At 43.6% G+C, this 26,635-nt stretch overlaps 1 protein-coding gene across 6 annotated transcripts in view; it reads left to right on the forward strand.

Moving 5' to 3' along the window:
• Positions 1-26,635, forward strand: part of RNF213 (ring finger protein 213) — a 122,235-nt gene that overhangs the window by 91,625 nt on the left and 3,975 nt on the right. For 5 of the 6 annotated variants that reach the window (XM_044938659.2, XM_045164766.1, XM_045164767.1 and 2 more), the window contains 24 exons: positions 42-162; positions 2,670-2,770; positions 2,883-3,065; positions 4,253-4,422; positions 4,508-4,607; positions 7,913-8,024; positions 8,620-8,833; positions 9,079-9,269; positions 10,088-10,210; positions 11,008-11,118; positions 12,058-12,297; positions 12,626-12,707; positions 13,515-13,549; positions 15,370-15,464; positions 17,435-17,594; positions 18,927-19,095; positions 20,516-20,607; positions 21,093-21,344; positions 22,493-22,625; positions 22,935-23,018; positions 23,427-23,607; positions 23,881-24,082; positions 25,123-25,200; positions 26,065-26,259. In XM_044938659.2, the coding sequence (XP_044794594.2) occupies positions 42-162; positions 2,670-2,770; positions 2,883-3,065; positions 4,253-4,422; positions 4,508-4,607; positions 7,913-8,024; positions 8,620-8,833; positions 9,079-9,269; positions 10,088-10,210; positions 11,008-11,118; positions 12,058-12,297; positions 12,626-12,707; positions 13,515-13,549; positions 15,370-15,464; positions 17,435-17,594; positions 18,927-19,095; positions 20,516-20,607; positions 21,093-21,344; positions 22,493-22,625; positions 22,935-23,018; positions 23,427-23,607; positions 23,881-24,082; positions 25,123-25,200; positions 26,065-26,259 (3,424 nt within the window). Of the gene's footprint in view, positions 1-41; positions 163-2,669; positions 2,771-2,882; positions 3,066-4,252; positions 4,423-4,507; positions 4,608-7,912; positions 8,025-8,163; positions 8,546-8,619; positions 8,834-9,078; positions 9,270-10,087; positions 10,211-11,007; positions 11,119-12,057; positions 12,298-12,625; positions 12,708-13,514; positions 13,550-15,369; positions 15,465-17,434; positions 17,595-18,926; positions 19,096-20,515; positions 20,608-21,092; positions 21,345-22,492; positions 22,626-22,934; positions 23,019-23,426; positions 23,608-23,880; positions 24,083-25,122; positions 25,201-26,064; positions 26,260-26,635 lie in introns of those variants that run through there. The other variant, XM_044938663.2, reaches the window with a different exon arrangement.

Here is a 26,635-nt window from a genome sequence, read left to right on the forward strand (position 1 = left end):
CTTTTTGTCAGAGCTGAGTGAGGGAACCCCTCTCTTGACAGAACCCACTGGAATCGCATTTTCTCCATCTCGCTCTTTGTGGAGCACGTGCTGCTAGAGACAGAGAGTCAAATTCCCGAGCTGCGCAAGCTGGTAACCAACTATGTCTCCTTGCTGAATAAGGTGAGCGCAAAGGTTCCGCCTAGCAGGCAGAGGTCTGCCTCTTTGTAAGACGAAGCACAGTTGAAGCATGACCTAACCTCTATCAGTGAGGTGGTATATTCCCTTTCTGCTCGGACAGTTTTATCTGAATATAGTAATGAAAGTGATTTCATCACATAAGCTACTCTATTTGTGGCATTTAATGGTTTAATTTTTACCCTCTCCTGAGTGGTAAGTCAAGGTATGTCATTTAGGGTTTCTTGCACGAAAAGGAACTATCAATGCAGCAAAGCTGCTTGGGAGGACTGAAGGGTGGGCTCCAACCAGGCCTCCAGTGGCCCTAGAAAGACCAGCAGCCTGGCCCATAGCGGGAGCAGCTTGCCACTGCCATGATCAGGAAGACGGGGGTGTAAGAGAATGCCACTGGACTTATGGACTTCCAAACACAGTGCTGTTGGTGGGAGCAAGGGCACAGGAAGGCCCATGTCTCTGCCCTTCGACACCCTTTATAAAGCTGGTGCCACACAGGATAATACCCCGCAGAAAAAGTGACCATCCTTTCAGCATCAGTGGCCTCTCAGGGAAAACAGCCTCTGCCTCCTGGGAACCTCACACAAGCACTACCAGCAGCTTTGCTGTGCAGCCTTTGAAATGTCCTGTTTTAACTAGCATATTTCATGTTCTCAAGATGTGTCCACATTGTAGCAGGTGTCAGAATTGCCTTCCTCTTTAAGGCTGAGTAGGATTCCACTGTATGGAGAGAGCACATTCTGTTTATCCAGCCATTTGTTGATGGACACTTGGGATGTTTCCACCTTTTGGTGAAATGCCACTATGAACCTGGGCGTAGAAGTATCTATTTGAGTCACTACTTTAATTCTTTTGGGTGTGTACTTAAGAATGGAATTGCTGGATCACATGGTAATTCCATGTTTGGCATTTTGGGGAATCACCATACTGTTACCCACAATTGCCACACCATTTTACATTCCCACCAGCAATGACCTAGGGCTCCAACTTCTCCACATCCCCGCCAATACTTGTTATTTTCCATTTTTAAAATAATAACCCTCCCAATGGGTATGCAGTGGTATCTTGTTGTGGTGTTGGGTTTTTTTTATTGGCGTGTAATTGCTTTACAATGTTGTTAGTTTCTGCGTACAACAACATGAATCAGCTGTATGTATACGTGTATCCCTGTTGAGCCTCCCTTCCCCTCATCCCACCCCTCTAGGTCATCATAGAGCACCAACCCAATGTGGTTCGGTTTGTATTTCCCTAGTGACTAGTGATGTTGAGTATTTTTTCATGTGCTTATTGCCCGTTTGTATACCTTCTTTGGAAAATGTCTATTCAAGTCCGTGGGCCATCTTTGAATATTGTAACAGATCAAATTTAGCAGGGTATTAAAAACTCATAATTTCCAAGTAAGATTAGTCCTGGAATTCAAGGTTGGCTCAAAGTTATAAAACCTATAAATGTCATCAGTTACATAACAAATCAAAAAATACACTGTAAATGATTATTTTAAAAGGTACAAAAAAAGCTTTTCATAAAATATATAATTTGGTAAACAGATATTCTTGCCGAATTAGGAATAGAAAGGAAATTTCCTTGAGCAGATAATGTCATGGATATACATAATATCTATATTATGTTCAAAAACACCTATAACAAGCATCATATCTAACCAGAAAATTCCATAAGCATACCAATTAAACTTACTATCTTATGTCATTAAAGATATGTCTTTCCTAAGAAACAGTGTTTCCACTTCTAAATATATACCCTAGGGAATTTTCCTGTTTCCACTCAGACACATGGAAGAATGTTGGGTCCAGAAATGATTGTAATTGCAGGAAATTGGGAACATCCTAAATGTTCATTAACAGGAAAATAGATGACCAATGTATTTGTCAACAAGTACCATGCAGTAGTAAACATGAATGATCTGAACCTACTTTTACCAATGAAAAATGGAAGTTGCCAAGCTTAGGTATAGTGTGATGTCCCTAATACAGAGTTGTGTGCATGCATGCATGGGTGGAAATCTAATAGAAGTGGGAATTTAGGAATGTGGTTCCCTGGGCCTGGGAGTAGAAAGGGATATACTTGAAGTTGAAAGCACACCTGTAACATTTGGTTATTCAGAAACTGATAAAGCAAATATTCAGAAAATCCCAAGATTACTTAACGCTTGGTGGATACACAGATGGTCACTATATTATCATTTATAGTTTGAAATATAATGGAAAGGGGGGTAGACCTTAAAAAAAAAAAAAAGAGGAGGAAGGGGAAAATCTAAAGCTGAGAATATCGGTCTTCTCCCCAAAACAGCATAGTCACAATGGTTATTCAAAGTTAAAGAAATTGCTAAATAAAATTTTAAAAAGCCTTGCACTACAGACAGCAGAGCCTTAACTGTCTAGCTCCACCAATGGCAGAGGGCATGCTATGTTTTGTTGCCTGGCTGACCTCTGCTCTTCCTCACTGCCCCCTGCCCTCCTGCCAATGCCCTTCTCCTTCAGTGCCTGCTAGAGAACTCTGACATGAAGACCCACAGGCCTTTCATGGCGGTGATGACTACTCTTCGTAAATGTAAGGACCAGGTCAGCGAGAGTTTTACCAGGTGAGGTTTTGGGTTAGGGATCTGCAAGGTTGAGAATTCGGAAGTTTTGTGTTTTTTGCTTCTCATGTCCCACTTCCCTGCTTTAAAACTGACCACCCTTCTTGGCTTCTAGGTTTGGGGTTCAGCCATGCCCCATCTGCCTGGGAGATGCACAGGATCCTGTCTGCCTGCCCTGTGACCATGTATTCTGCCTGCGCTGCATTGAAGTTAACCTCACGCAAGGGCATATGGGATGCCCCTTGTGTTTAACCGACTTACCAGACAGATACTCTCCAACTGTTTCCCAGGAGCACAGGTAAAACAGCCTTTCTCTTGAGAAAGTGTCCTCCTTTTTCTTCCTTTTTTGCAAATACAGTATTCAAAAATATAACTATTGGGCTTCCCTGGTGGCTCAGTGGTAAAGAATCCACCTGCTAATGCTAGAGATGTGGGTTCGATCCCTGATCAGAGAAGATCCCACATATGGCGAAGCAAGTAAGCCTGTGCACCACAGTTATTGAGCCTGTGCTCTAGAGCCTTGAGCCCCGACTATTGAGCCCATGTACCGCAACTACTGAAGCCCAGGCACCCTAGAGTCTGTGCTCCGCAACTAGAGAAGCTGCCACAATGAGAAGCCTGAGCACTGCAACTGGAGAGTAGACCCTGCTTAACACAACTAGAGGAAAAACCTGCACAGCAATGAAGACCCAGCACTGCCAAAAATAAAATTATTTTTAAAATATACTATTGACCTTAGAAAGCCTCATAGCAGACAAGTGTCCTAACAAAGACAACTAGTTATTTATGTACCTTTATAAACACCTAGTGTCTGAAAATTATCCTTTCCCCAAGACATGCATGGGCACAGAAGCGGGAGATTGAAAAATTGGAGGAAAAACCCAGAAAGTTGTAAACTAATTAGAGCCACCACAAGTACCCAAAGAATTTAGATGCAACTGGCTTATCCTCTTGATGTGTAAATGCCATCCATGTTCTATGATTTGAGGCTAAAGCTAGCTCTTGTCTGGCTAAATGCCTTTCAGTTCAGTTCAGTTCATTTCAGTCACTCAGTCGTGTCCGACTCTTCATGACCCCATGAATCACAGCACGCCAGGCCTCCCTGTCCCTCACCAACTCCCGGAGTTCACTCAGACTCACGTCGGGCACTGATTAAAATAGCCCAAGAGGTTGGTTTTCTTCCCTTCTCATGCCTTCTAAAAGTGCGGCACAAGACAAGTCCAGTAGATGGGAGCTTTGAGAAACTCTTGGGATATAAAAGCTATTACTAGATGGTCCAAATGATCAAAGTCTTTCTCAAAAGAGCCAAGTGTGCGTACTATCTGTTGCAGTTTTTGGAGACTGATTCTAATCAATATAAGGAGATACTTGCATCTTTTAATTAAAAAAAAAAAAAAGCTCTCCAAATCCCAGAGCACTCTGTAGGGAGGAATTCTGGAACACAATTTGTCAGACTTTTAACCACGGTTTTTAATCATTCCCAAGGGAGGTCATTGAGAAACATGCCCGCTTCCGGCAGATGTGCAATAGTTTCTTCGTGGACCTGGTTTCTACCATGTGCTTCAAAGACAATTCTCCACCTCAGAAGGAAGTAGTCAAAGACCTGCTATCCTTACTCTTCGTTGAGAAGGAGCTCCTTCGAGAGGCTCCCCAACGTGAGTGGAGTTAAAAATTCAGTTCTTCATCTCACTTTTTATGTCTGATGTGAACAATGATCTACCTTTCTCCTTCTGGTTTTAGGACGCCGTGAACACACAAAATCTCTTTCTCCTTTTGATGATGTCGTGGATAAGACCCCCGTGATCCGCTCAGTGGTACTGAAACTGCTTTTAAAATACAGGTGAGCACCACGAACATGAAGTTGCCTAGGAAACACCTTGACTTCTTTGTTTTTTTTCTCCTCATGGCTTTTTCTTTGCCACAAAGCATTCTTTGCAGAACTGGTAGCTAGCTCACTATCTGAGAAAGCTTCTTTAGTAAGAGATGCCCTGGTTCCTTTATCTGTATGGACTGTATCCTTGGCATATCACATGCTGGCTGTGAGTTCAGTATGGCCACAAGCACGTGTTTAGGAAGAAAAAGACAGATTTGGGGGAAGGGGACATAACGCTGTGAGACATGTGGGTGCAGGAAGTCGGGAGTCAGGAATCTGCAATTCTCATCTCAGTTCCACAGCTACAAAGTTTTGTGGGCTTTTGGACCGTAACCTCCTCGCTCTTGATGTTGTCTAAGTTTTGCTTGTGCTCTTAAGTTTCTCTGGTTCTATAAATGAACAGGGAAGCCCATATGGCGCCTCAGCTCAATGGGCTTGTCGAATTATGTTATTTTTAAAAATTCTTAGAAAGCTGATCTGCATTTGGAAGATGTCTTTTGGAATATACTCTGTTTCTCAACCTGTGTCCTAACTTGAGAGAGTTCACCTTGAGGTGCTGGCTCAAGATGCTATAAGAAAAGTTCCAACAAACACAACTACTTCTAACTTAAATGTCTGAAATGTGACTTAAGATAGAGATTAAATTTATGTTTAAAACAGGGATCCACTGCAGCCTTGTCTACAGACATTTTATTTTGGTGCCCCCCCCCCATTATTTATGAAATTGTCTTTTCAAACAGGATTTTCAAATAAAATACTCTTAAAATACATTTCTTGCTATACCCGAAAATGGCTCTTAAGGCATATAGATAGACACAGTTGCCTTGAGATATGAAAAGAGCCTCTTGCTATTCTGTGATTTTCATTAATTTTGGGAAATGTGTGAAATCTGTATTCATGTGAATCTCTTTGCTTAGAGAAAGGGAAAAGTGCATTGACATGTATATCTCTTGACATAAGGTATAGACACATTAATATGACTACAAACTACACTCAAAGGTAAATGCTTTGTTCTGGAATATTTAGAGTAAAATTTACAGAACTGATTTTGAAATAAAAATCTTCAGACATAAACACAGTTTAAAAATATGAATGGTCATTCCCTGGATTTAAAAATACTTGCTTCGTCATTGCTTTTTGTGGTTCATGTACTTTTGTGTGTTAAGAATGAATCAGACTGGACTTACATACTTTGTGGAAATGTAGGCACCTGCTGTCTGGGCAGACCCGTGCATGGGACAGTGTTGACCAGACTGCAGATAACACTAAGATGGCATGTGACTTTTTCAACTTGTTGATGTTTGCACTGATGTTACTAAAGTAGACCCTGGTAGGGGCCGTTATTTCTGTCACCACCATGCACATGTAATTTTTTAAAATGCCAGTTTCATGTAATGTCCTTGATGAAGCTATAAAAATTACTAATTCTACTAAATCCCCGCTCTTAAGGATATGACTGTTAATGTTGTTTTATAATGAGAGGTACACACAAAGCCTCCAGCAGCACGTCAAGGTACAAGGTTGTGTCAAGGAAAACCACTCCTGCAGTTTTTGAGTTACATCCTGATCTGGCTGCTCTTTTTGTGAAATACCACTTGTACTTGAAAGAATGACTGACAAATGACACTCAAACCTGGGCAGGTGGTTGACAGGCGTTTTCTTGAAAAAAAGTGAGGTGAGCCTGTCACAAACTGAGGGTTTTGTTGCTGATTATAAAATTCAAGCTTATAAGCAGATATTTAGAGGTTTGGAGGAATTCCCTGGCGATCCGGTGGTTAGGACTGCACGCTTTCATTGCCGAAGATCCAGGTTCAATCCCTGGTCAGATAATTAAGATCCTTCAAGTCTCAGCATGGCTAAATTAAAAAACAATAAAATAAAATGTTGGAAAACTTGTATCCTCCACTGTGAGCCTGTCAGCTTTCTAATATGTACAAACTTTTTGACAACATGGGTGGTGATATGAATGAATGTGAGGTTTTATAAAATATAGAATAAAAATGTGTTGACATTTGCAAAATATGCACAGCTCAGCGAACCAGTATTTATGAAGTAACTGGTTCTTGATGTCACAGAATTGTGCAATGATCAAAAAGAAATCTGGCTGATATACAAGGCAGATCATTTGATTTTAATGTAATTAACTATGAAAAGTGCATTGATAAGGTTTCAGATTGCACATTGAAACTAATCTTTAGAAATTATCATCTATCATTTTTGGTGTAGCATCAAAAGAGAGTTTCCATATTTACCTGAAAAGACTACTAAAATATTTCTCCCTTTTCCAACTACATAATGTATGAGACCAGATTTTCCTCATATAATATAGTGAAACCAACTAGAAGCAGAAGCAGATTTGAGAATCCAGTGAACTTCTGTTAAGCCAGGCATTAAAAAGATTGATAGGATTGAAAAACAATGCCCTTCTTACTAATGAAATTTTGTTTTGGAAAAGATTTTTTTTAATATTATTTATGTTAATATGTGATGAGTTTAGTATGGTTATTTTAAATGATGAATATTGATACATATTTTCAATGTTTCTTAGTTTTAATTTCTATTATTGTAAATATCAAAAGATATGACCAATAGAAGCAAAAGCTCTTTGTGGTTCTCATTAATTTTTAAGTCTATTAGGAGTCCTTGAGCCAAAATTTTGAGAACAGCTGATATAAAATTGTTATTGTATAGTCACTAAGTTGTGTCTGACTCTTATGCAATCCCAGGGACTATAGCCTGCCAGGCTCCTCTGTCCATGGGATTCTCCAGGCAAAAATACTGGAGCGGGTTGCCATTTCTTCCTCCAGGGGATCTTCCTGACCCAGGGATCAAACCCAAGTCTCCTGCATTAGCAGGCAGATTCTTTACCACGGAACCACCTGGGAAGCCCATCTGAAATATGGAATTTTATATTCCTCCAAGTTGGTGCTAAACTATTCTTCATAAAATCATGTTATAAACTATATAAACACATCCGTGTACGTGAGAAAGTGGAAGTGTTAGTTGCTTAGTAGTGTCTGACACTTTGTGACCCCATGGACTGTAGTCCGCCAGGCTCCTCTGTCCGTGGAATTCTCTAGGCAAGAATACTGGAGTGGGTTGCCATTCTGTTCTCCAGGGCATCTTCCCAGCTATGTATGTATGTATATATATAATTATACAGGAAGCAGGAAATGAATAATAGGCAGATAGATACTTCATACCTTTGTTTTCACAAAATGGGTTTCCAGACCTTAGCTAACCAGGTATATATAATATTTCTCCTTCCCTAGCTTCTGTGACGTGAAAGAGTATATTCAGATTTATTTGTCCGAGTTAGAAAAGAAACCATTCCTGGCTGAAGATAAAACCGAACTGTACATGCTCTTTAGCAACTGCCTGGAGGTAAGCTGACTATCACCTCACTACATTTCTTTTGCAGGCTCTCAGAACCACATGGTTTATGCAGTGGAATAGTGTTTTTCTGAAAATTTATGGAATATAATTTATGTGGTGACATTAACAGATGCTGTACTCCATTTAGGGGGAAAAATGACTCAGAAACATTACTTCTGTCCTCAGAAATGGCCTATATTGGCATTATATGCATGTGCATGAGGGGGAAAAAGGCATTGACGAATACGCCACCAAAGTTGATGATGCCTCTCTGCAGGTGCTGAGGTTGTGAATACTTCTAATTGTTATTCTCTTCGTATTGTTGTTTCTTCCAAAAATCTTACAATGCATATGAAAAGTTAAATTAGGTTAAAAAAAATTTTTTTTTCATTATAGCTTTTATTCTTTTCCCTCCTTCTGGTCCCTAAAATAAAAATGAAAACAGCTGTTAGTTTTTCATGATTCAAAAAATATCCACTCAAACCCACAACACTGTTCTTTATCCTTATTACATTGTCCATGACCACACTGGTGACATTTCAAAGATGGGGTCTTGTAAATAAAAAAGAATAATATCCTTTCTTTCTGGTCCTATGTTCCCTAGGATTCAATACATGAGAAGAATAATGCTTTGTTCATAAGGGATGAATTGAAATACCTGCGAGAGGAAGGCCAGTTCCTTAGGACATACCAACCAGTGGGATGCAGCCGATGGCTTGCTGGTGAGGCCTCAGTGGAGCACCTGCAGAAGATGGCCCGCATCCGCCTCTGTCTTGACAAGGCATCTGAGATCCTCGCCGAGCTTCAGGATGGCTCAGGCAGGTCTTCTTTCCAACCTTTCTTGACCACAGGCTGGGAGCCCCCATGATTTAGAAATTCAGGAAGTGTGGGAAGCTGGTTCTCAGAATAATACTGGTCTGTACCATGGCCCCTTTCTTCTAGGTTAGTTCTCTCAGTGTGAATTCCCAAAGGGTAGGCGCAGAGCTTTTACTAGCCTCTGTTCCAGACAGTTAACTGACAAGTACCCTCACCAATCACTTGGCCTTTCTCACTGGCTCTGCAGAGGTGGCGGAGGAGAAGCATCGCTACCTGCAGCAGGTGGAGCGCTTCTGTGCCCGGGTCCAGAATGACTGGTACCGAGTGTACCTGGTCAGGAAGCTCACCAGCCAGCAGGGGATGGAGTTTGTGCAGAGCCTCTCCAAAGAGGGCCATCCGGCCCACTGGGTATTTCCTAAGGAAGTCATCGCACAGCAGGTGAGAAGGGCAGTCTGGCAGCCCCAGCGCTGTCTCAGCTCCCCTGTCCCATCCACCCCTGGAAGAGGGCTGCTGCTTCTCCTTTCCTCCCTGACCTTCTCCCACATCCATCCCAGAAAATGCTTGCATCTGGTTTGGTCTGGTCCTCTGTCTCTGGGTTTCAATTGACCCAGCTTGTGATCGTGGTTATCTGCCTAGGAAATAGGTGTGTCTGTGTGTGTTTCTGGTTTGTCTTCTACCTGCAAAGCGTATGTAGGCATCACTTCTGATTGAGTTCAACACAGGATAAGCAAAAGAATGATTCTGTGGCTTTGGCCTTTAGCAAATTAAAAGCCATTCATTCTGTAAAATAAGCCCTTTTTATCCTCAGCAGGCAAGACAGGAAAGGTCTAAGGATGACAGAGTTGCAGTCATTTTGGCTTCAGGACTGCTCAGTTGTCCTTTCCTAGTGCCCAGAAATGAATGAATTTTTACTGTCCTGGGGTTACAAAAATGGCATTAAAAATCCTGGCTTTTTTTTCCTCCCAACTGGAACTTAGGCCTGACTCGTCAGTCCTTTGGTGCTCTCCTCTGAGTGCAGACAGAAAGCAGCTGCAGTATCACCTCCCTTAGATTTCCGCCCACTCTTCATCCAGGGAGGAGGAGGTGCTTCCCAAACAGTAGTGAGCTGTTGTGCCTCAGTCTGCCCCAGAAACCTGGTTCAACTGCCCTTAAACCTTCAGTGATTGCCTGGTTCCTTTACCTATCAAGAAGGTTCTTTGTCAATATTTCCCACCCTGTACCCACCGTGCTTAACCCCTGTGTTCTTGGAGTTGCAGAGGGATCATCCAGGCCAGATGGATCGGTATCTGGTGCATGGGAATGACTACAAGGCTGTCCGGGATGCAGTGGGCAAAGCCATTCTGGAATCCAAGCCCCTGGCTGTGGAGGCTGCTCTGGAGGTAGGCCAGGCTGGCGGCTGCTCTGTGTACACAGTGGCCCCTCACAGCCTGAGTCTTGTCTTGTTAGGGTCAAATGATGCAATGGAAGAAGCCCCACAGGGTGACATGCTGCCTTGGAAGTCCTATGTCCATGGCCTGTGAGCTCCCTTGGAAAACAGGGGAGTGGCTGTGGTTGATTTGGGTTGCTGGGTTTGTGAGAGCCAACCAGCAGCTCTTTTCTGATTCATTTAGGTCCTTTTTTTTTTTTTTTTTTTGAGACCCTGCTGAAAAGCCGCTTCCTCCAGGATTCCTCTGCTCTGAGATGCAATGGCACAGGAGGCAAAACCTCATAATTCCCATAGAGACATATGCACGTGTTTATTTTAATAGATGCAGGCTTTTAAAAATACAATCCTTAAATTGTTATGTTCTTATTTCCTTTCTGAGTCATTATTTACCTTGACGCTTTGCTGGAAACAGAGGAAAGAAATATCTTAGTTCAGCAAAAGTTCCCAAAAGGGACCAGGGAAGTAGTCAGAAAGAGAACAGATAGTGATCTCTGTTACTTCTGCTGTAAGCTATTTAATAAATATAGCTTGCGTTTAATATGAGAATGTTTTTGAAGAGTTGTTCTCTAGAAGGTGGTCATGAGGTGCAGGGTTCCAGGTGCCTATGGTATTAGAGAAGGCTCCCTCACCGTCTCCAAGGCTTTAGTACTGATCTCATTCTTTATTCACATATAGATCACATGAGAGTCTGGCCCTGAGCTATATCTGTATAACTTTGAAAAGTCTCACTTGATGTCCTTGCTTTTTCAGGCCTGTAGAAGCACCACAAGTCAGAAGGCTGTCTACCTACTGTTAGCACTTTTTAGAGAGGTCGCCACTTTGTACAGATCCCACAATGCAGACCTCCATCCTAAGCCACAGGTGAGTATCAGCCTCCAGGGCTGTGTTCATAGTCTCACAATTTGAACGGACTTTTTGAATAGAGGTAAAATTCACAAACACCAGGACTGCCCTGGTGGTCCACTGGCTAAGATTCCCTGCTCCCAATGCAGGGGGCCCAGGTTTGATGTCTGGTCAGGGAAATAGGTACCACATATCACAACGAAGACTGGATGCAACCAAATAAATATTTATTTAAAAAGAAAGTCATGTACAACAATTATGCCCAAAATTTAAAAAAGTCTTTGATGGAGGTTTTCAGCATTCTTATGAAGAGGAACTACTTTCTGTTTCACCCAAAGCTTTTAGGGTAACAATTAAAACTAAAGTCAAAAAAATGATTTATGGACTTCCCTGGTGGTCCACTGGCTAAGACTCTGCACTCCCAATGCAGGGGGCCTGGGTTCAATCCCTGGTCAGGGAACTAGATCTCACATGCCACAACTAAAACCCATTGAAGCCAAATAAATTTAAAATAAATAAATAAAAATAAAGTTGTCCTTAAAATGTCTTAATAATGTTTTCCAAAACAGAATTTTCAAAACTAGTGCTTGCATATGTGGTTTCTGTGTTCGTGGAGGAGATTTCTCTGGATAATTTCCCCTTCGGGCAGTAATCATTTAGCCATTCTAACCTTGATTTAAAAGTTTTTTAATGCAACTAACTTTATTTGTTTATTTATTTATTTATGGCTGCGCCCTGTGTCTTGAGGGATCTCAGTTCCCCAACTAGGGACTGAACCTCGGGTCCTCGGCGGTGAAAGTGGTAGTCCTAACACTGGACCACCAGAGGATTCCTCTTAAGCAGATATTTGATAAGTTTTTGGTATCAAAAAGCATGACTAACATAAGAGAAAACCTTTGGTTTTTCTCCTGCTATTCATAGAATATTTTTATTTGATGTATTTTTTTTTCCTGTCAGCAATGTGAGGCTATGAAGAAATTCATTGAGAAAAGCAAGACCTTGTCTCCTGATATCAGAGATTTTGCAATATCCCTTGTGAATAATGAACTACCCCTGCTGAGGACAGGTCCTGGGGTCAGCAACCTGGAAGGGACAGTAATAGAAATGGCTGTTCATGCTGCAACCGTCCTTCTCTGTGGACAAAGCCAAGTCTTAGGACCCCTGAAGAATTTGGCCTTCTTCCCACACCTCATGGTGGTAAGACTGGGATATGATTTCTTCTGCATTCACAGGGAAAACTTTAGAGACCCAGCCGGTACCTCAGAAACTGTTGAACCTGTTTATCTTGTATGTTTGCCGTCTTCCTCTTTCTCACTTGATGCTTTAGTCCACAGTGAGGGTGAAAACCTTGCCTTGCCCTTTGTCATTTCATAGAGAGCTGTTCTGTGTTCTTCATAGAGAGCTTTTGGGGTCGAGAAGAAAGAAAATCAAGGTCACTTTCTTACTCAAGGCCTCTTGCTGAGCAGCGACAGCCAGTCGATGTGTTCACTAAGCTAAAGCCAGCTCTGCTTTTTTGACTTTTCAGAATGCCTTTCTTCCAACGATGCCTGAAGACTTGCTGGCTCAAGCTAGGAATTGGAAGGGTCTGGAAGGAGTCACGTGGTACAGTAAGTGTGGCCTGTGGTGGAATCCCACTCCTGAGCTTTGAATAGCAGCCTAAAACTACAGAAAACATCGGTATAGAATGGGGGTACATGGGTTTGTGCCTGAAGGGTCCAAGGTGCCTGCCTCCTCCTGCCGTGGGTGCCTTTGCAGAACATGAACAGTTTGCGGGAATTGGTACCTGCTGACTGTGGATGAACCAGATCATTCTTTTTCTTAGTCACAGGGAAAGGGTCCTTTTGGATGCACTTCTGTTTCCTGGAATATGCCCTTTTGGGGGAGAAGGGGGCACTGGGAACCACATCAGGAACTCAGTCTAGGGCCAGCTAACAATACAACCAAGGTTTTGACCCAAAGATAGTTCTTTTAGAAATATAGAACTGAGAGAGGAAATAATATAACCCATGACCTATCTTGAGTAGATAATCTTTTAAAAGTAGTTTTAAAAGTTGTTATAAAACCTGGTCATAGCAAAAAGAAAAAAAAATCAAAGAGAATAAAAGGAGGGTATAAAATACTATCCATTTTGCCTCCAAAAATAACCCATGGTATGAGCCTATAATCTAGTTTCTCTTTGCTTTGTAAAATTAAACGCAGACACTATTTTTCACTGATACAAGTTGAGCTCCTGGTATGTGTCAAATATCTGTTAGTAAACTAGCAGAGTTTAAGATTTCTGGTAACATGCTTGGGACATCAAGTCCACGTCATTATTTGGTTAGACCAGAAAGCAGGGAGTTAGGTTTCCCTTTTAATGGTGGGTCATTAGGCAAAACCTCACCAGCCAACATTGTGTCCTGTTCTTTCAACAGCATGTCCCAATGGTCACGTGTGCTCTGTAGGAGAGGTGAGTCTTGGTATTTGGGATAGGGTTTGGGGAGGTTCAAAATGTGTGTTCCTCCTCCAGGTCCGAGGAGGGGGCCCATGAGGGAGGAGGATAATGAGAGACTGGACCTCTGGGGAGAACATAGACTCATTTTGACAGCTGTTCTATGGGGCTTCCCTCATAGCTCAGTTGGTAAAGAATCCACCTGCAATGCAGGAGACCCGGGTTCGATTCCTGGGTCGAAAAGCTCTGCTGGAGAAGGGATAGGCTACTCTCTCCTGTATTCTTGGGCTTCCCTTGTGGCTCAGCTGGTAAAGAAACTGCCTGCAGTGCAGGAGACCTGGGTTTGATCCCTGGGTTGGGAAGATCCTCTGGAGAAGGGAAGGGCTACCCACTCCAGTATTCTGGCCTGGAGAATTCCATGGACTGCAGTCCATGGGGTTGCAAAGAGTCAGACACGACCGAATGACTTTCACTTTCACTAGGTATTCTGACTAAACCTCCAAACGGTATGAAGGTTTTCCAGCCTGGGTTTCTTGACCTCAGCCCTGTGGACATAAGGCCTTATTGTGGGGCTGGCCTGGGCATTCTTGCAGGTTTACAAGCATTCCTGGCCTCAACTCACCGGATGGCAGTAGTATCCTGTCTCGCCAGTGTGACAAATAAAACTGCCTCCAGATGTTGCTCAAGGTCCCCTGAAAGACCGAACTGCAGGGCTGGAACCATGCTGGCAGTCCTTCCTGGCCACTAAAGTACAGAGTCAGCGACACAGGTCTTTGTGATGACGAGGTGTTGACTAGACTGCAGGCTGGATTACTAGCCCAGCAAGGAGACAGGGTCTAGACAGCAAAGGGTAGGAAAAGGAGATACGTGGCTTGTAAGCCTGTGAGGGGAAGATGCGTGTATTGTTCATGTCTGAGTCCCAAAGCATCTAGCCAGGGCCATTCATAGTGTCATCTATACATGCTCAGAACAGGCTATTGAATTGAAACAGACAAATGTTATTTAATACAGTAAATAAGCAGCATGGAGGATAAACTGGATACATGCTTCGCACCTTATATTTCTGAGCTTCTCAGTTCATTGTCCATGAAATGAGATTAAAATAGATTCTTCCTAAGACTGCTCCCAGTTCTGAAATTCTGTGGTCCAGAAATCTGATACTGGTTTTGTTTGTTACAGACTACTAGTGTATTTATAGTAGCACACAATCTGATTTTGAAAAATGAACCTTTGGAAGTAGTAAATCATGGTGACATTGTTTAAAAATAAAAAAGTCTAAATGGCATTAAGGAATGCCATTTAAGGATGTCAGTTTGGAAGCTACTGTAGTATTCCTGGTGTCAGATAATGAAGCATTAAACTCATCGGAGAATGAATGGAAAACAGTGATGAATGTGAAAATAAAAGATTGAGTTTTGTATATTTGTCTATAAAGTGTCTGTTTGGGAATAAAACTTAATAGCTTCTATTTTTAAAAAAGTCTATATTTTCCCACATACAACATAGTTGGCTGAAGAAGGAAATGGCAACCCACTCCAGTGTTCTTGCCTGGAGGGTCCCCTGGACAGAGGAGCCTGGTGGGTATAGTCCATGGGGTCGCAAAGAGATGGACACAACTGAGCGACTAACACACACACACACACACACACACACACACACACACACCACAGTTGGCACGGAGTGCCTGCCCTGTCTCCCAGGGCTCCTGCAGCCCCACCTGACATACACATACACTGAAGGAAGCAATCCTAGTGGCATCCACTACCTTCTGTGCTAAGTATGGGCTCACTTTGGGATTTGTCCAAACTGATCTGGGGTCACATTTGTGTTTCTCCTAGTGTGGCAAGCCGATGCAACAGAGCTTTTGTATTGACTGTCGTGCTCCAATTGGAGGGATTAATCACCAACCGAAGGAGGGATTTCGTGTTATCGAGTATGCAGTTTTCTATTTCCTTTATAAATAATCGAACCATGTGCTTTGCAGCTGTTTCTATTCCAGCTGATAAATCGATACTAAATATATTATCAATTACGATAGTACATTTGGATCTGGGTCATGTTGGATATCACGCCAAGGTCTCTGTGGTCATTCAGTAGTGAGGCATTTGATCTGTCACTGGCTAACTGGGCTTTTAATGCAAAAACAGATCATACCTTAATACTTATTAATATTAATACTTTTTAATTCAAATATCTTCCAGTTGAACCTTGGTTACAACCCCTGTAGAAATTGCTTGACATAAACAGGGTGACCAAATTCAGGGGGAAGTTTAAGTCTGTCATTTACAAACTCTTAGCTTACTCTTTTTTTTTTTTTTTTTGAGAAAAATAGAGGGACCTAGTCAATCTTATCAAATACTTCAGAATCCAGCTAAAAACTGGATCTCATAATCCCACACTTGCTCATTAGACAAGTATGGTTGTAAATGCTCCCTTAATAGGAGGTGTGGCCTCTCTACATTGATCTTATAGTCTAGCTATTTTGGTGCTGTTACAGTTTAAAATATTCTAACCTGTTATCTCCATAAACTATTAGAATGTCCTAGAATCTCCAGTATCATTTCAGCTGAACATAGCCATCACACTGCACCTCCCATCTGGGTGTGATGCCAAATCCTTTGCAGAGATTGGATCCTAGTTTTTAAGGTGGGAAAAGGAGACCAGTGTGTATATACTTCCATGTTAATGTCAGCTACTCCAGACTCTGCCCTTTGCCTGCCTGCCGCTCCCCCGCTGATTCAGGGCAAGAAGCAAGTCCAGACCACCATCCTGACATATGGCCCCAGGAGTAGCACAAACAGCCAGTTTTGTTTTGATAATGATTTTATTTCATTATTATTATTTATTTGCATTTATTTTTTGCAGTATTTATTCCGGTACCTTAAGTTTTTGTTCCTTCAGTTTCTTCTGGGTATCTTTTTCTTCTGTGCAACCTCCTCTTCTGGTTTAGGAACAGTCTGTTCTTTTTCAGAAAGGATCATCTCAGTGTGGCAGGGAGAGCTCATGGAGGGGTTGTTCCAACCCTGAGCTCTGTAAGTCCTGTGCCGCATTGTGGGGTTTTGTTCACCTGGCTGTGCTCGATAAGCAAGATAATCTACATCTAAGTCCTTCAGTTCAGCATCACCTTCTGCATTTTTGAGCATGTGCAGTAAAAATTCAGCACTGTTTTTGGGCCGCCGACCCTGCCTTCAGCCCCAGTGCTTGTCCTTTGCACACCAACCAGCTCCACCACTGTAACAGTGGAATGGCACACACTGCTTCTGTAAAGTGACATCCTCCAGATACTCGGTGGCTTTTCAGATATGCATACCCTCAATGGCCGGGACGGTTTCACCAATGTTCTTAAAGTGAATCTTGATTTGCGTGATTTTGTGGGGTTTTTTGGGTCAAGTGAATGCTGAACCATTTTTAGAGGTCATCTCAGGGCTGCTTATCAGAAAAGTTTATTTATTTGTTTTTTTTTTAACTGAAGTTGATGTACAATACTATATAAGTTACAGGTGTGCAGTATTGTAATTCACGATTTTAGAGGCTATATTCCGTTTATAGTTATAAAATATTGGCTATATTGCCTGTGTTGTACAATATATCCTTGTAGCTTATTTTATACATAATAGTTTGTACTTCAAACCCCCTACTATTATATTGCCCCTCTTCCCCCCCACTAGTCTCACAAACAGCCACTTTACACTGTTGTGGGCTTTTGGTCAGCCAGAAGGGCCTGTCTATAAAGAAAAAGACTTGGAAAAGTGGTCTAGGCTTATTTCAATCAGTAACTTTCAGCATCATTTTCTTTAAGACCGTGAACCTGGTCTCTCGGTCCTGAGACTCTGAAGTGCGCCCCCAGAGCCAGAAGAAACGGTCTTCTTCAGCCTTCACCCTGTCTTCTCTCATCCTTTCCAGTAACACCATGGACAGGACTCAAACTGGCCACGTGCTGGGAAACCCACCACCCAGAGGTGCGCCCGTGGTATCTGACCGACAGATGTCCCCAGTGGTCTTCCTTCTCCTCCGGCTACTCACTCATCTGGCTATGCTTCTGGGAGCCACCCAGAGTCCCCAGGTAGAGCATTGTACTGCCCAATCATGTACTAGTTTCTATGGTAGTTTTTTCATAGTGAATCCTTTCATCTAAAAAACCCTACCCAGTTCCTGGGAAGGCCCTGCAGGGTCCTGCTTGGTTTCATTGTGGTTAACCCTGTTCTGCTCCAGTTCTCTGATTTTGCCCCTTAAAACACAAGACTGCTTCCTGCGTCTGCATGCTGTGAGGTTTGTGTGTTGTGGCCTTACTGACATCAGAAGCAGAAACTATTTAGGAAGTATGGGGAAGATCTGAATGCAGAAGTACTTGGATAAGGGGAAAGACAGATCAATGAATTTGTCTACTCCTTCCTTTCAGAGAGTATGAATGTATTGCTTCTCTGATAACTAAGTATCCTTTCCCAAAAGAAACAAGGAACTATTTTCTTACTCCTCTTTGAAGTTCCAATTTGTGGTTCCCAGGGTTCTCATGAATTAGTAATTGTATTGGCAATAGTAACAAATGAAGAATGCTTTACAATATGAAACAAATCTTATTAACCTACATTTGTGCATATAGGTCTAGATGAAACATGTTGAAGCCTGATACCAATTCATTGACAATTAGATGGATATCAAACATTAGAATTACAATTTTATATAAAAATATTTTAAAAGGTTTAATTAAAATAAAAATTGAAATTAAAAATTTAGTATTATTTAAACCATTTTAGTCTGAATTTTTGTCATTGTTCTAATTTGTACGTTGACTTTTAAATTTTAGTAAATCATGAAAAAAAATTAATAAGTCATTTTTAGTAGTTGAAAAAAATAAAATTAAACGACCTAGCCACCCCCTGTGGATTTTGAGTAAGTCATTGTTACCTAACGCAGAACATAATGTAAAATTAACATATCCTAATTTTTCCCACTGTGGCCTATGGTGGTAAGGGGGACTACTTGTCACATTATGTAAAGTCAGTTTTTACTGAATAGCTGTGTGTCTCCAGTCCACACCTGGGAATGGAGAGTCTAAAATAACCATGATTTTACCTGTGTCTTTGCTGTAACTCTGGGGAGGAAAGAAATAGCATGTTGCATTTTTATCTAAGTTAATTAACCATGGGAGCAAAAAGTTTCGGTTTTTAAAGTTCTTTATTTCACATTGACAATATAGAAGGCAGTCGTTTTCAGACCACATTCATTTCTGCTTCTCAGTTTTCTGTCGCCTCTACTGTTTGAATCACGCTGACATCCCTCCTAGAGATTGTCCTCTAGCTCAGAACTGGCTCTTCACCCCTCCTGACCTCTCCTGAATTGCCATCCCCTCCACAAACAAGACCTTGCTTGACATTTTGTCCTCTTGCTCCCACAGGACTTGATGAACATCATCAAACCTCTGGTGTGGGATCCAAAAGGGTTTCTGCAGCAGCACATCCAGAGAGACCTGGAGCAGCTAATGAACACGCTGGGGAGGAGCGCAGACGAGACCGCCAGCGTGGTGCACCTCGTCCTGTGCCACCTTCTCCGAGAGCAGGGCCACAGTGAGGAGCTGGGCACGGGGCCAGGGGCGTGGGGCACAGCCAGGAGAAGAAGCAGGGCACTCCTCGACCCCAGAAGGAGATGAGGGGGAAGCAGGAAGACGGGCACTTTCCAGAGAGTCAGGGAGGGAAGGACCTGCCTGGCCTTTCCATTGACCCCCTGGTGGTGCGAGTATATTTGAGAGGCTTTAGTTTCAAAAGTCAGCCTTGGATGTAGTTCAGCCGCTGCATGGGGAACACAGGGCATCCAAAAGAAGCGACGTGTATTAAAGAAACATCAAAGAGACTAATGTTTGATAAGCACTTGGAACTTGGTCTCTTGCTATTGGAGATCTGTTTTGTTTTACGGGGCGGGGTGAGCACCTTCTTTTCCTAAAATAATACTGCATTGTTGGACTGACTCAATATGTATATGCATCCACAATGTGTTACATGTAAAAGTAGGCTAACAACTATTAAGCTCATTTTCTAGTTTAAAGTCCACACAGAAAGAAAAGGTCTATAAGACAAGTTAGTAAGAGGGTTGTCTCTGAGTGGTGGAAGAACAGTTTTGTTTTCTTTTAGGTTATCTGCAAAAATGTTTTTAAATTACCACTCTAATGACAAGGTTATTGAAAATAACAATAGCAATAAAAAGTTCTGGCATATGACAAGAAAATCCATTCCCACTTCTGGAGCTTTTTTTGCCAGAAATCAGCATCCGTATGGGCTTGCCTGTGGCTCAGCTGGTAAAGAGTCCGCCTGCAATGCAGGAGACGTAGGTTCAATCCCTGGGTTGGGAAGATCCCCTGGAGAAGGGAAAGGCTGCCCACTCCAGTAGTCTGGCCTGGAGAATTCCATGGACTGTAGAGTCCATGGGATCGCAATGAGTCGGAACAACTGAGCGACTTTCACTCACTCAACATCTGTATATATTTTCCACTTAGCAAAATCTGATTTTCAGTTTCTCATTCTGGAGTGGTTTCACACTAGGTAAGCTCAGCGAGTATCACACTGACAAAGTGACCACATTCTAGAAGCACACTGACAGTTTCTATGGCATTCTGCGTCGAAGGCACCCGCAGGGTCCTGCTCCGTCTTCAGGCCCAGGTGGCAGCAGTTGAGACCTGTGGTACCACTAGTCACTGTTAGTTTGCCCCTGGGCTTCTGATTTAAAGTATTGTCTTTGCAGTAATTTTGTTCAGAATGGCTTTAAGGTGATAATTACGTGGGTTAGAGATTTTAGAGTTTGAAGTACCTTCACAAAGATCATGAGTTTGGTGGTAGCAGCAGGAAACATTTTTAAATGCTCAGGTTACTTTAGGAAAATATATCCACCCCGGCTCCCAAAAGGAGCATTATTTCAATTAAACATTTCTTCAGTGTTTTATGTAGAATGCTGTGGTTTTTGTTTCTTGGGTAACATACACATTTTTCTTTGTAGGGTCTTTACATTTTGATGCACAATTGTCAACCAGAACACAGAGGAACAGCTGGGAAAATCTTGTTCAGACTCTTATTCTGCGTGAACTCGAGGTAAGTGATGAGTAGCTATGCGGCTACTTTCTCTGGGAAAGTGCAGGAGGGGGTTTCCACAGCCTCTGCTGAGCACTTGATCTCTTGTCCCTTCTGGAAGTGTCCCTTAGAGAAAGAAACCCTAGGCTAAGTCACAGATTTAGGTGTTCTCTGTTTGGTCACCCCAACTTCCTGTTGCCCCCTCCCTATCCTGTCCCCTCCCGAGGCGGGCTGGTATGTCAAGCTGAGGAATTACTGGGGATCCAGAAAGTGCAGGCAGTCATTTTCTCTCCACTACTTTTTAGAGCAGAATGTGCAAACGAGGCAGAGAAATAAACCCTGTCAGATAAGAATGTTACTGAGAGTAACTAAGCCCCTTGGGAAATATAAATCAGCAAGTATTTAAAATAATGGTAATAAAATATAGATGTCTGAGACTTATTCTGTTTGAGGAGACAAAAACCTAGCATCTCACTTCCAGATCCCATGTCGCTTTCTTCACCTAGCATCTAGATAAAACCCTCCTGGCAGTGAACGCTCAGATCAGCCAAGATGAGCGCATCAGCTCCAACCCTGTGGCCAAAATCGTGTATGGTGACCCAGTGACCTTCCTGCCCCACCTGCCCAAGAAGAGCATGGTTCACTGCTCTAAGATGTGGAGCTGCAGGAAAAGGATCACCATTGAGTACCTCCAGCACATCGTGGAGCAAAAGAATGGCAAAGAATCAGTGCCCATCCTCTGGAAGTTTCTGCAGAAGGTGAGGCTGCTTCGCTGTGACCGCAACTTACATGTCCCCTGGAGATGTGAAGGCCCTACTCTCATTTAGTCTGATCAGTCCTGAGGGTGGGACAGCCATTAAACTACTTTGATTTTTGAATAAAATGTCTCTGGCAGAAGACTCAGGGATAGATATCTCCAAACACATCCATCTGTATGAGTCATTTGAAGCATAAAGGCACAGGTGAAATATATGCATGCGTTGGAATTAGTAGAAATCTGTAACATACTTGGCCAGGAGGGTTTCTCCCAATTACTCAGCAAGAAAGAATAGAATAAAATCTTTCCTTTATCTGTTCGACTTCATCCCCCCAGTGCCTGAAGCAGTTAGTCACCAATGAGTGCCTATTGAATGAAAAAATTTTAGTTGAGAATGCATAACTGAAATCCAACAAAAAATCTTCCCCTAAACCATTCAGAGGGAGGGTGTTGGGAGGATTGGAGGGGAGCAGAGCTGTAACGTGTGCATCATACCTTTCAGAGCCAGAATTACACACTCTTCCTAACTTGAATCCATTTGAATTTTTATTTTCTAAAACACATTTTCTAATCATTCCTTCCATGCACCAGTATTTGCAGTCTAGGAAGAAGTAAGATGATGCAGAAATTTTGGTGGGTCAGTTAATGAAAACGGATTCCCGGTGGGAAGGCCATCATGCTAACACTGTGATCTGTCACTGGTGTGCTCAGGCAGGTCCATTACACTGAAGAAGCTAAGGTCCTAGGTCTTCAGAATGACACTGGATCATCTCTAAGTATCATTGCCTACATGCTTCGTCTTCTTGCTCTCAGCAGTGCCTCTCCACACCCAGACCATCTCGGGCCCAAGAGGTTGTTTTCTTTCATCAGCTTCTGGCCAACACATTTGCTGTGTCGGCCCTACAGTTTTGCTTCTCGACCCTTAGAGTGTAGAACACTGGCCAACACATTGTAAGCAATCACTAAGTACTTGCTGAAGGAAGGGAAATGTACTTGCCTTTCACCATTCTCAAGTACTATGTGTTATGTAAAATGGCACATTGACCGTATTAAACTACAAATACATGGCTCGAGCCAGCCCCAAAGTCTGTTTCCCAGGAACATTATCTAGGTACACTAAAGTGTTCCTGGTGGTCTTCCCTTCTCTAGGAGGCAGAGCTGAGACTGGTGAAATTCTTGCCCGAGATTTTGGCCCTGCAAAGGAATCTAGTGAAACGATTCCAGAATGTTTCAGAAGCTGAATACAGATCCATCCAAAGTTTCATTAGCAGTCATGATTCAGGTAAGGCTCTGCTCCCACAGAGCATCAGGACTACCAGTTCAGAGCTAATGTGTGTTCTGTACCCTAAGCTTGTAGCATGAAGCAGTGGGTGCTGTGAGTGCCTGGGACACATTAGAGGTTTCTGCTGTATCAGTCCAGAATCTCCCTCTCTCTCTCTGGTTCCTCAAACTCAGCTTTAGTTTAAACAGCATTTAGAGTGTGTTGGTGATGATATGAAGGTGGGGGTCAAAGAGCAAGTAATTCTGTTGGTTTGACCTAGATGGGAGTAGGTGTTATCGTGCAGTTCTTAAAAAGTGTTTTGTTTGCTAGATGGGCTGAAGACGTTAACCCGCAGTAGAATCACTATATTTCTGTCAACATGGAACAAGCTGAGGCGATCGCTGGAGACCAATGGTAAGTCAACTCCCCTTTAATACTAAACATCACAGGAGCACCTCTCTGAAGGCCTGTTCTCTCCAGCCTAACTCTGCCTGTTCTGTGTGTGCACAGCACCATGCTGTGTGTCTCTAATGCTGGATCTGTGGACTCTTGGTGAGGGTGTCTGAGATGAGTGCATAACATTTCAGAAAGAGCAACCCCTCAGTCCTCTTGAGTCTATAAATTTGGTATCAAAAAGAAGCTGAGACTATTTGAAACTTGTCAGCATGTAAAAGAGATGTGGGAGACAGAAGCACTCTTGGTTCCCAGCTGTGTTCTGTTGAGGGGGCTTCTGCATTGCCTCCCTTCCCACTGTGGTGGGCTCCTAGTCCTGAGGCTATGAAAGAAACAGCAGGGAGGTGACTGCCCCTCTGTCGTTTAAAGGTGAGATCAAGCTCCCTAAAGACTACTGCAGCTCCGACCTGGATCTGAACACTGACTTGGAAGTCATCCTGCCTCGCCGCCAGGGCCGGGGCCTCTGCTCCACCGCCTTAGTCAGCTACTTGATTAGCTTGCACAATGAAATTGTCTATGCGGTAGAGAAGTTCTCCAAAGAAGACAACAGGTAAGCACGCAAGCCGACAGCAGGGGACGCTCTTTCAGCGCAGGAAGTCGTTTCTGGGGGGAACAAACAGGGAGGGTCACCAGACCTAGAGACAGCAAGCCAGGCTTCAGGTCCTTCTCGAACAGAAACCCCTTCAGCTACACTCACAAGTGTCACAGATTTGCATGTCCCTTCACCTGCACAGCCTGTGGCAACGTCAGACAGGAGCTGGCTTTGCACGGACAGGCCATGTGCACCTCATTGGGACCCTAAGCTGTTTCTGTCTGTCCCCAGCTACTCCGTCGATGCCTCTGAGATTGCCGACCTGCACGTCATCAGCTATGAAGTAGAGCGGGATCTGATTCCACTGATTCTCTCCAACTGTCAGTACCATGTGGAGCAGGGTGGGGAGACCCTGCAGGAGTTTGACCTGGAGAAGATCCAGCGCCAGATCATCAGCCGCTTCCTTCAGGGCAAGCCTAGGCTGACCCTCAAGGCAAGGCTGACCTGCTGTATTGACGTGGCCCACGTGTCCATGGTCCACATGTCTGTGGTCTGTGTGTCTGTTTTGCAAAAGTTGCCTCAAGTGTGGCTTTGATCACAGCGATTTCAGAATGAGGAGGGATCCTCTGGACCCTTCGTCCACACTCCCAGTATCTGTGACCACACCTGCATTCAGGGCCAACGGCTCTGCAGAGTCGTCTGTGCATCCAATCCACACCTCAGTACCCCAAGGGTGACTGCAGATCTCAATGGACTTAGTCCAGATTTCTCTGCCGTAGTTAATGGCACCACAAGCCACCCACACTGAACCTCATTGTTTTTCCCCTTTTCCTTTAGTCCGCAAACACAGTCTGTCATCTCTACCATCAGGCGCCTCCGTTTCACCAACCAGCCCGCTGCTCTAGTTCAAAGCATCTGTCCTTAAGCTCCACTGCTGCGGTAGCTCCCAACCAGTCCCTGTCTTCAGGCTCTTTAGGCCACATTTCTAACATCCAGAAATGCATCTCTCCAACCATTTCCCTGCATTGAATCCCATGACCACACAGGCTGGATCACTCTCCCTTCCCTGAATGCAGCCTGCGCTGTGCTTGTTGCTTCCAGGTCCAGTCAAAGGTGTGGTACTTCGTTCTGTTTATGCTCCCTCCCTGCCTGCAGTTAGGCGGTGAACTGTTCGAGCGCGAGCCTGATTCATTCTGCGCTGTCAGCTGAGTGCCCCTCGCTCACGGTCTGTGCTCAGGGTGTCAGCCCATGTCCTCGCGACCTGCCTGCACTGGTGGCTCAAGGGCCACAGAATACTATGTGACAGTGTCTGCTTGGCCATGGCGGGCAGGCTGGGCTCCTCACTGTGTCACTGTTTCCATAGCTTCCAGGTTAAACACACACATCACGAGGCAACAAGGAGCTGCCTGCTTTGCCGGGTGATGCACTGAAATCCCTGGGACTACCATTGAGTCTCAGCTCAGGCATATATTGTCATCTGATGGAAACCTCCACAGTGGATTCCATTTCCAGTCTTTTTCTTTCTCCCTTTAGGGATTACCCACTCTGGTATACAGACGGGACTGGAACTATGAGCATCTCTTCATGGACATCAAGAACAAAATGCCACAGGTGATGATCAACCTTATTTGCGTGTGCCTCCATCTTACCAGAGTGTTTCCGCCCATGTTAGGACTCTTTCGCCTTTACTCGGGGCATTTGCTGTGAGCACCAAAGAGTTTCAGGGCCTCCCTCGGTTCTGAGCGCCATGATTCTTCTAGAGGGCACACAGGATCAGCAGAAGTTTTTTTTATTTTTCATTAATCTTTTTAAAGTATTTCTTTATTTGGGCTGCCTCGGGTCTTAGTTGCAGCGTGCGGGACCATCACCATGTCATGAGGGAACTTTCACTGTGGTTCGCAGACTCACTAGCTGTGGCACACGAGATCCTGAGTGTATGCAGTCAGTAGTTGCTAGGCAGGCTTAGTTGCTCTGTGGCATGTGGGATCTTAGTTCCCTAACCATGGGTAAAACCCGCATCCCCTGCATTGCAAGGAGGGTTCTTAACCACCAGACCACTAGGGAAGTCCCAGCAGAAGTTTTCTCGTTCAGTATAAACAGATTGAAATTTTGTGCTTGTAGTTTTTTAGTAATGCTGTCATGACTGTGTATGCTGAGACAAAAGGTCCAGAGAACTTACTTATTCCTGCTTTTCTGATTTATGCATGTTGTGTGAGTTTGTGGGGGCTGTGTATCTGTGTGTGTGTCCATATTCATATCCTCACAAAGTTGATTTGAGCATTCAACGAGTTCATCTCTCTTTCGGTAATATACCTGAATATTGCTTCACTTAAGAAGCACCAAGTGCAGACTACTACTGTTATTAGAGAGCCTGTCCCATTCCGTGGCCTTGGCAGTGATGAAGATAAGACTCTTACAGGGTAGCAGTGCACAGCATGCCCCAACTGTGGACCCTATCCTGCTTTTGACTTTTAGTGTCCCCTCCCCAATGCGGCCATCACTGCCATCAGAGGACAACTGCAGTCCTACAGTGACGCCTGTGAAGCTCTGTCTGCCATAGAAGTCACGTTGGGGTTTCTGAGCACAGCTGGCGGGGATCCAGACTTGCACTTAAATGTGTATATCCAAGACATGCTGAAGATGGGTGATCTGACCTCACTGGTTTCAAAGGTAGGTCTCGTGTCTGGCCTCTTCCAAAGGAAATCAGCATTGTCCCCTCCATCGTCTCTCCACTTCCTACTGGGATACCACCCCCTAGGGAGTAGGGGTGGTATCTACTATCTAGGCAGCCCCTGAAAAGGAGGGGAGGCGAAAATACCTCGTTTCCCAGCCAGTCTACAGTGTAAACAGAACACGTTGACAGGAGATGCAGAGATGTACTCGGAATGTACAGATTTTGGAAGCACAAGTCTGCTGAGGTGTGCATGCAGACTGCGTGCTGCTGCTGGACCCTGAGATGCTGCAGTGGGAGAGGGCTTTCAGAGACATTTCAGAGTTGAGGCAGGAAATCAGTGGATAAAGCAGAGGTGGCCTCCATAGTAAAGGA

Source organism: Bubalus bubalis, chromosome 3, assembly GCF_019923935.1.
Source record: "Bubalus bubalis isolate 160015118507 breed Murrah chromosome 3, NDDB_SH_1, whole genome shotgun sequence".
Classification (NCBI taxonomy): Eukaryota; Metazoa; Chordata; class Mammalia; order Artiodactyla; family Bovidae; genus Bubalus; species Bubalus bubalis.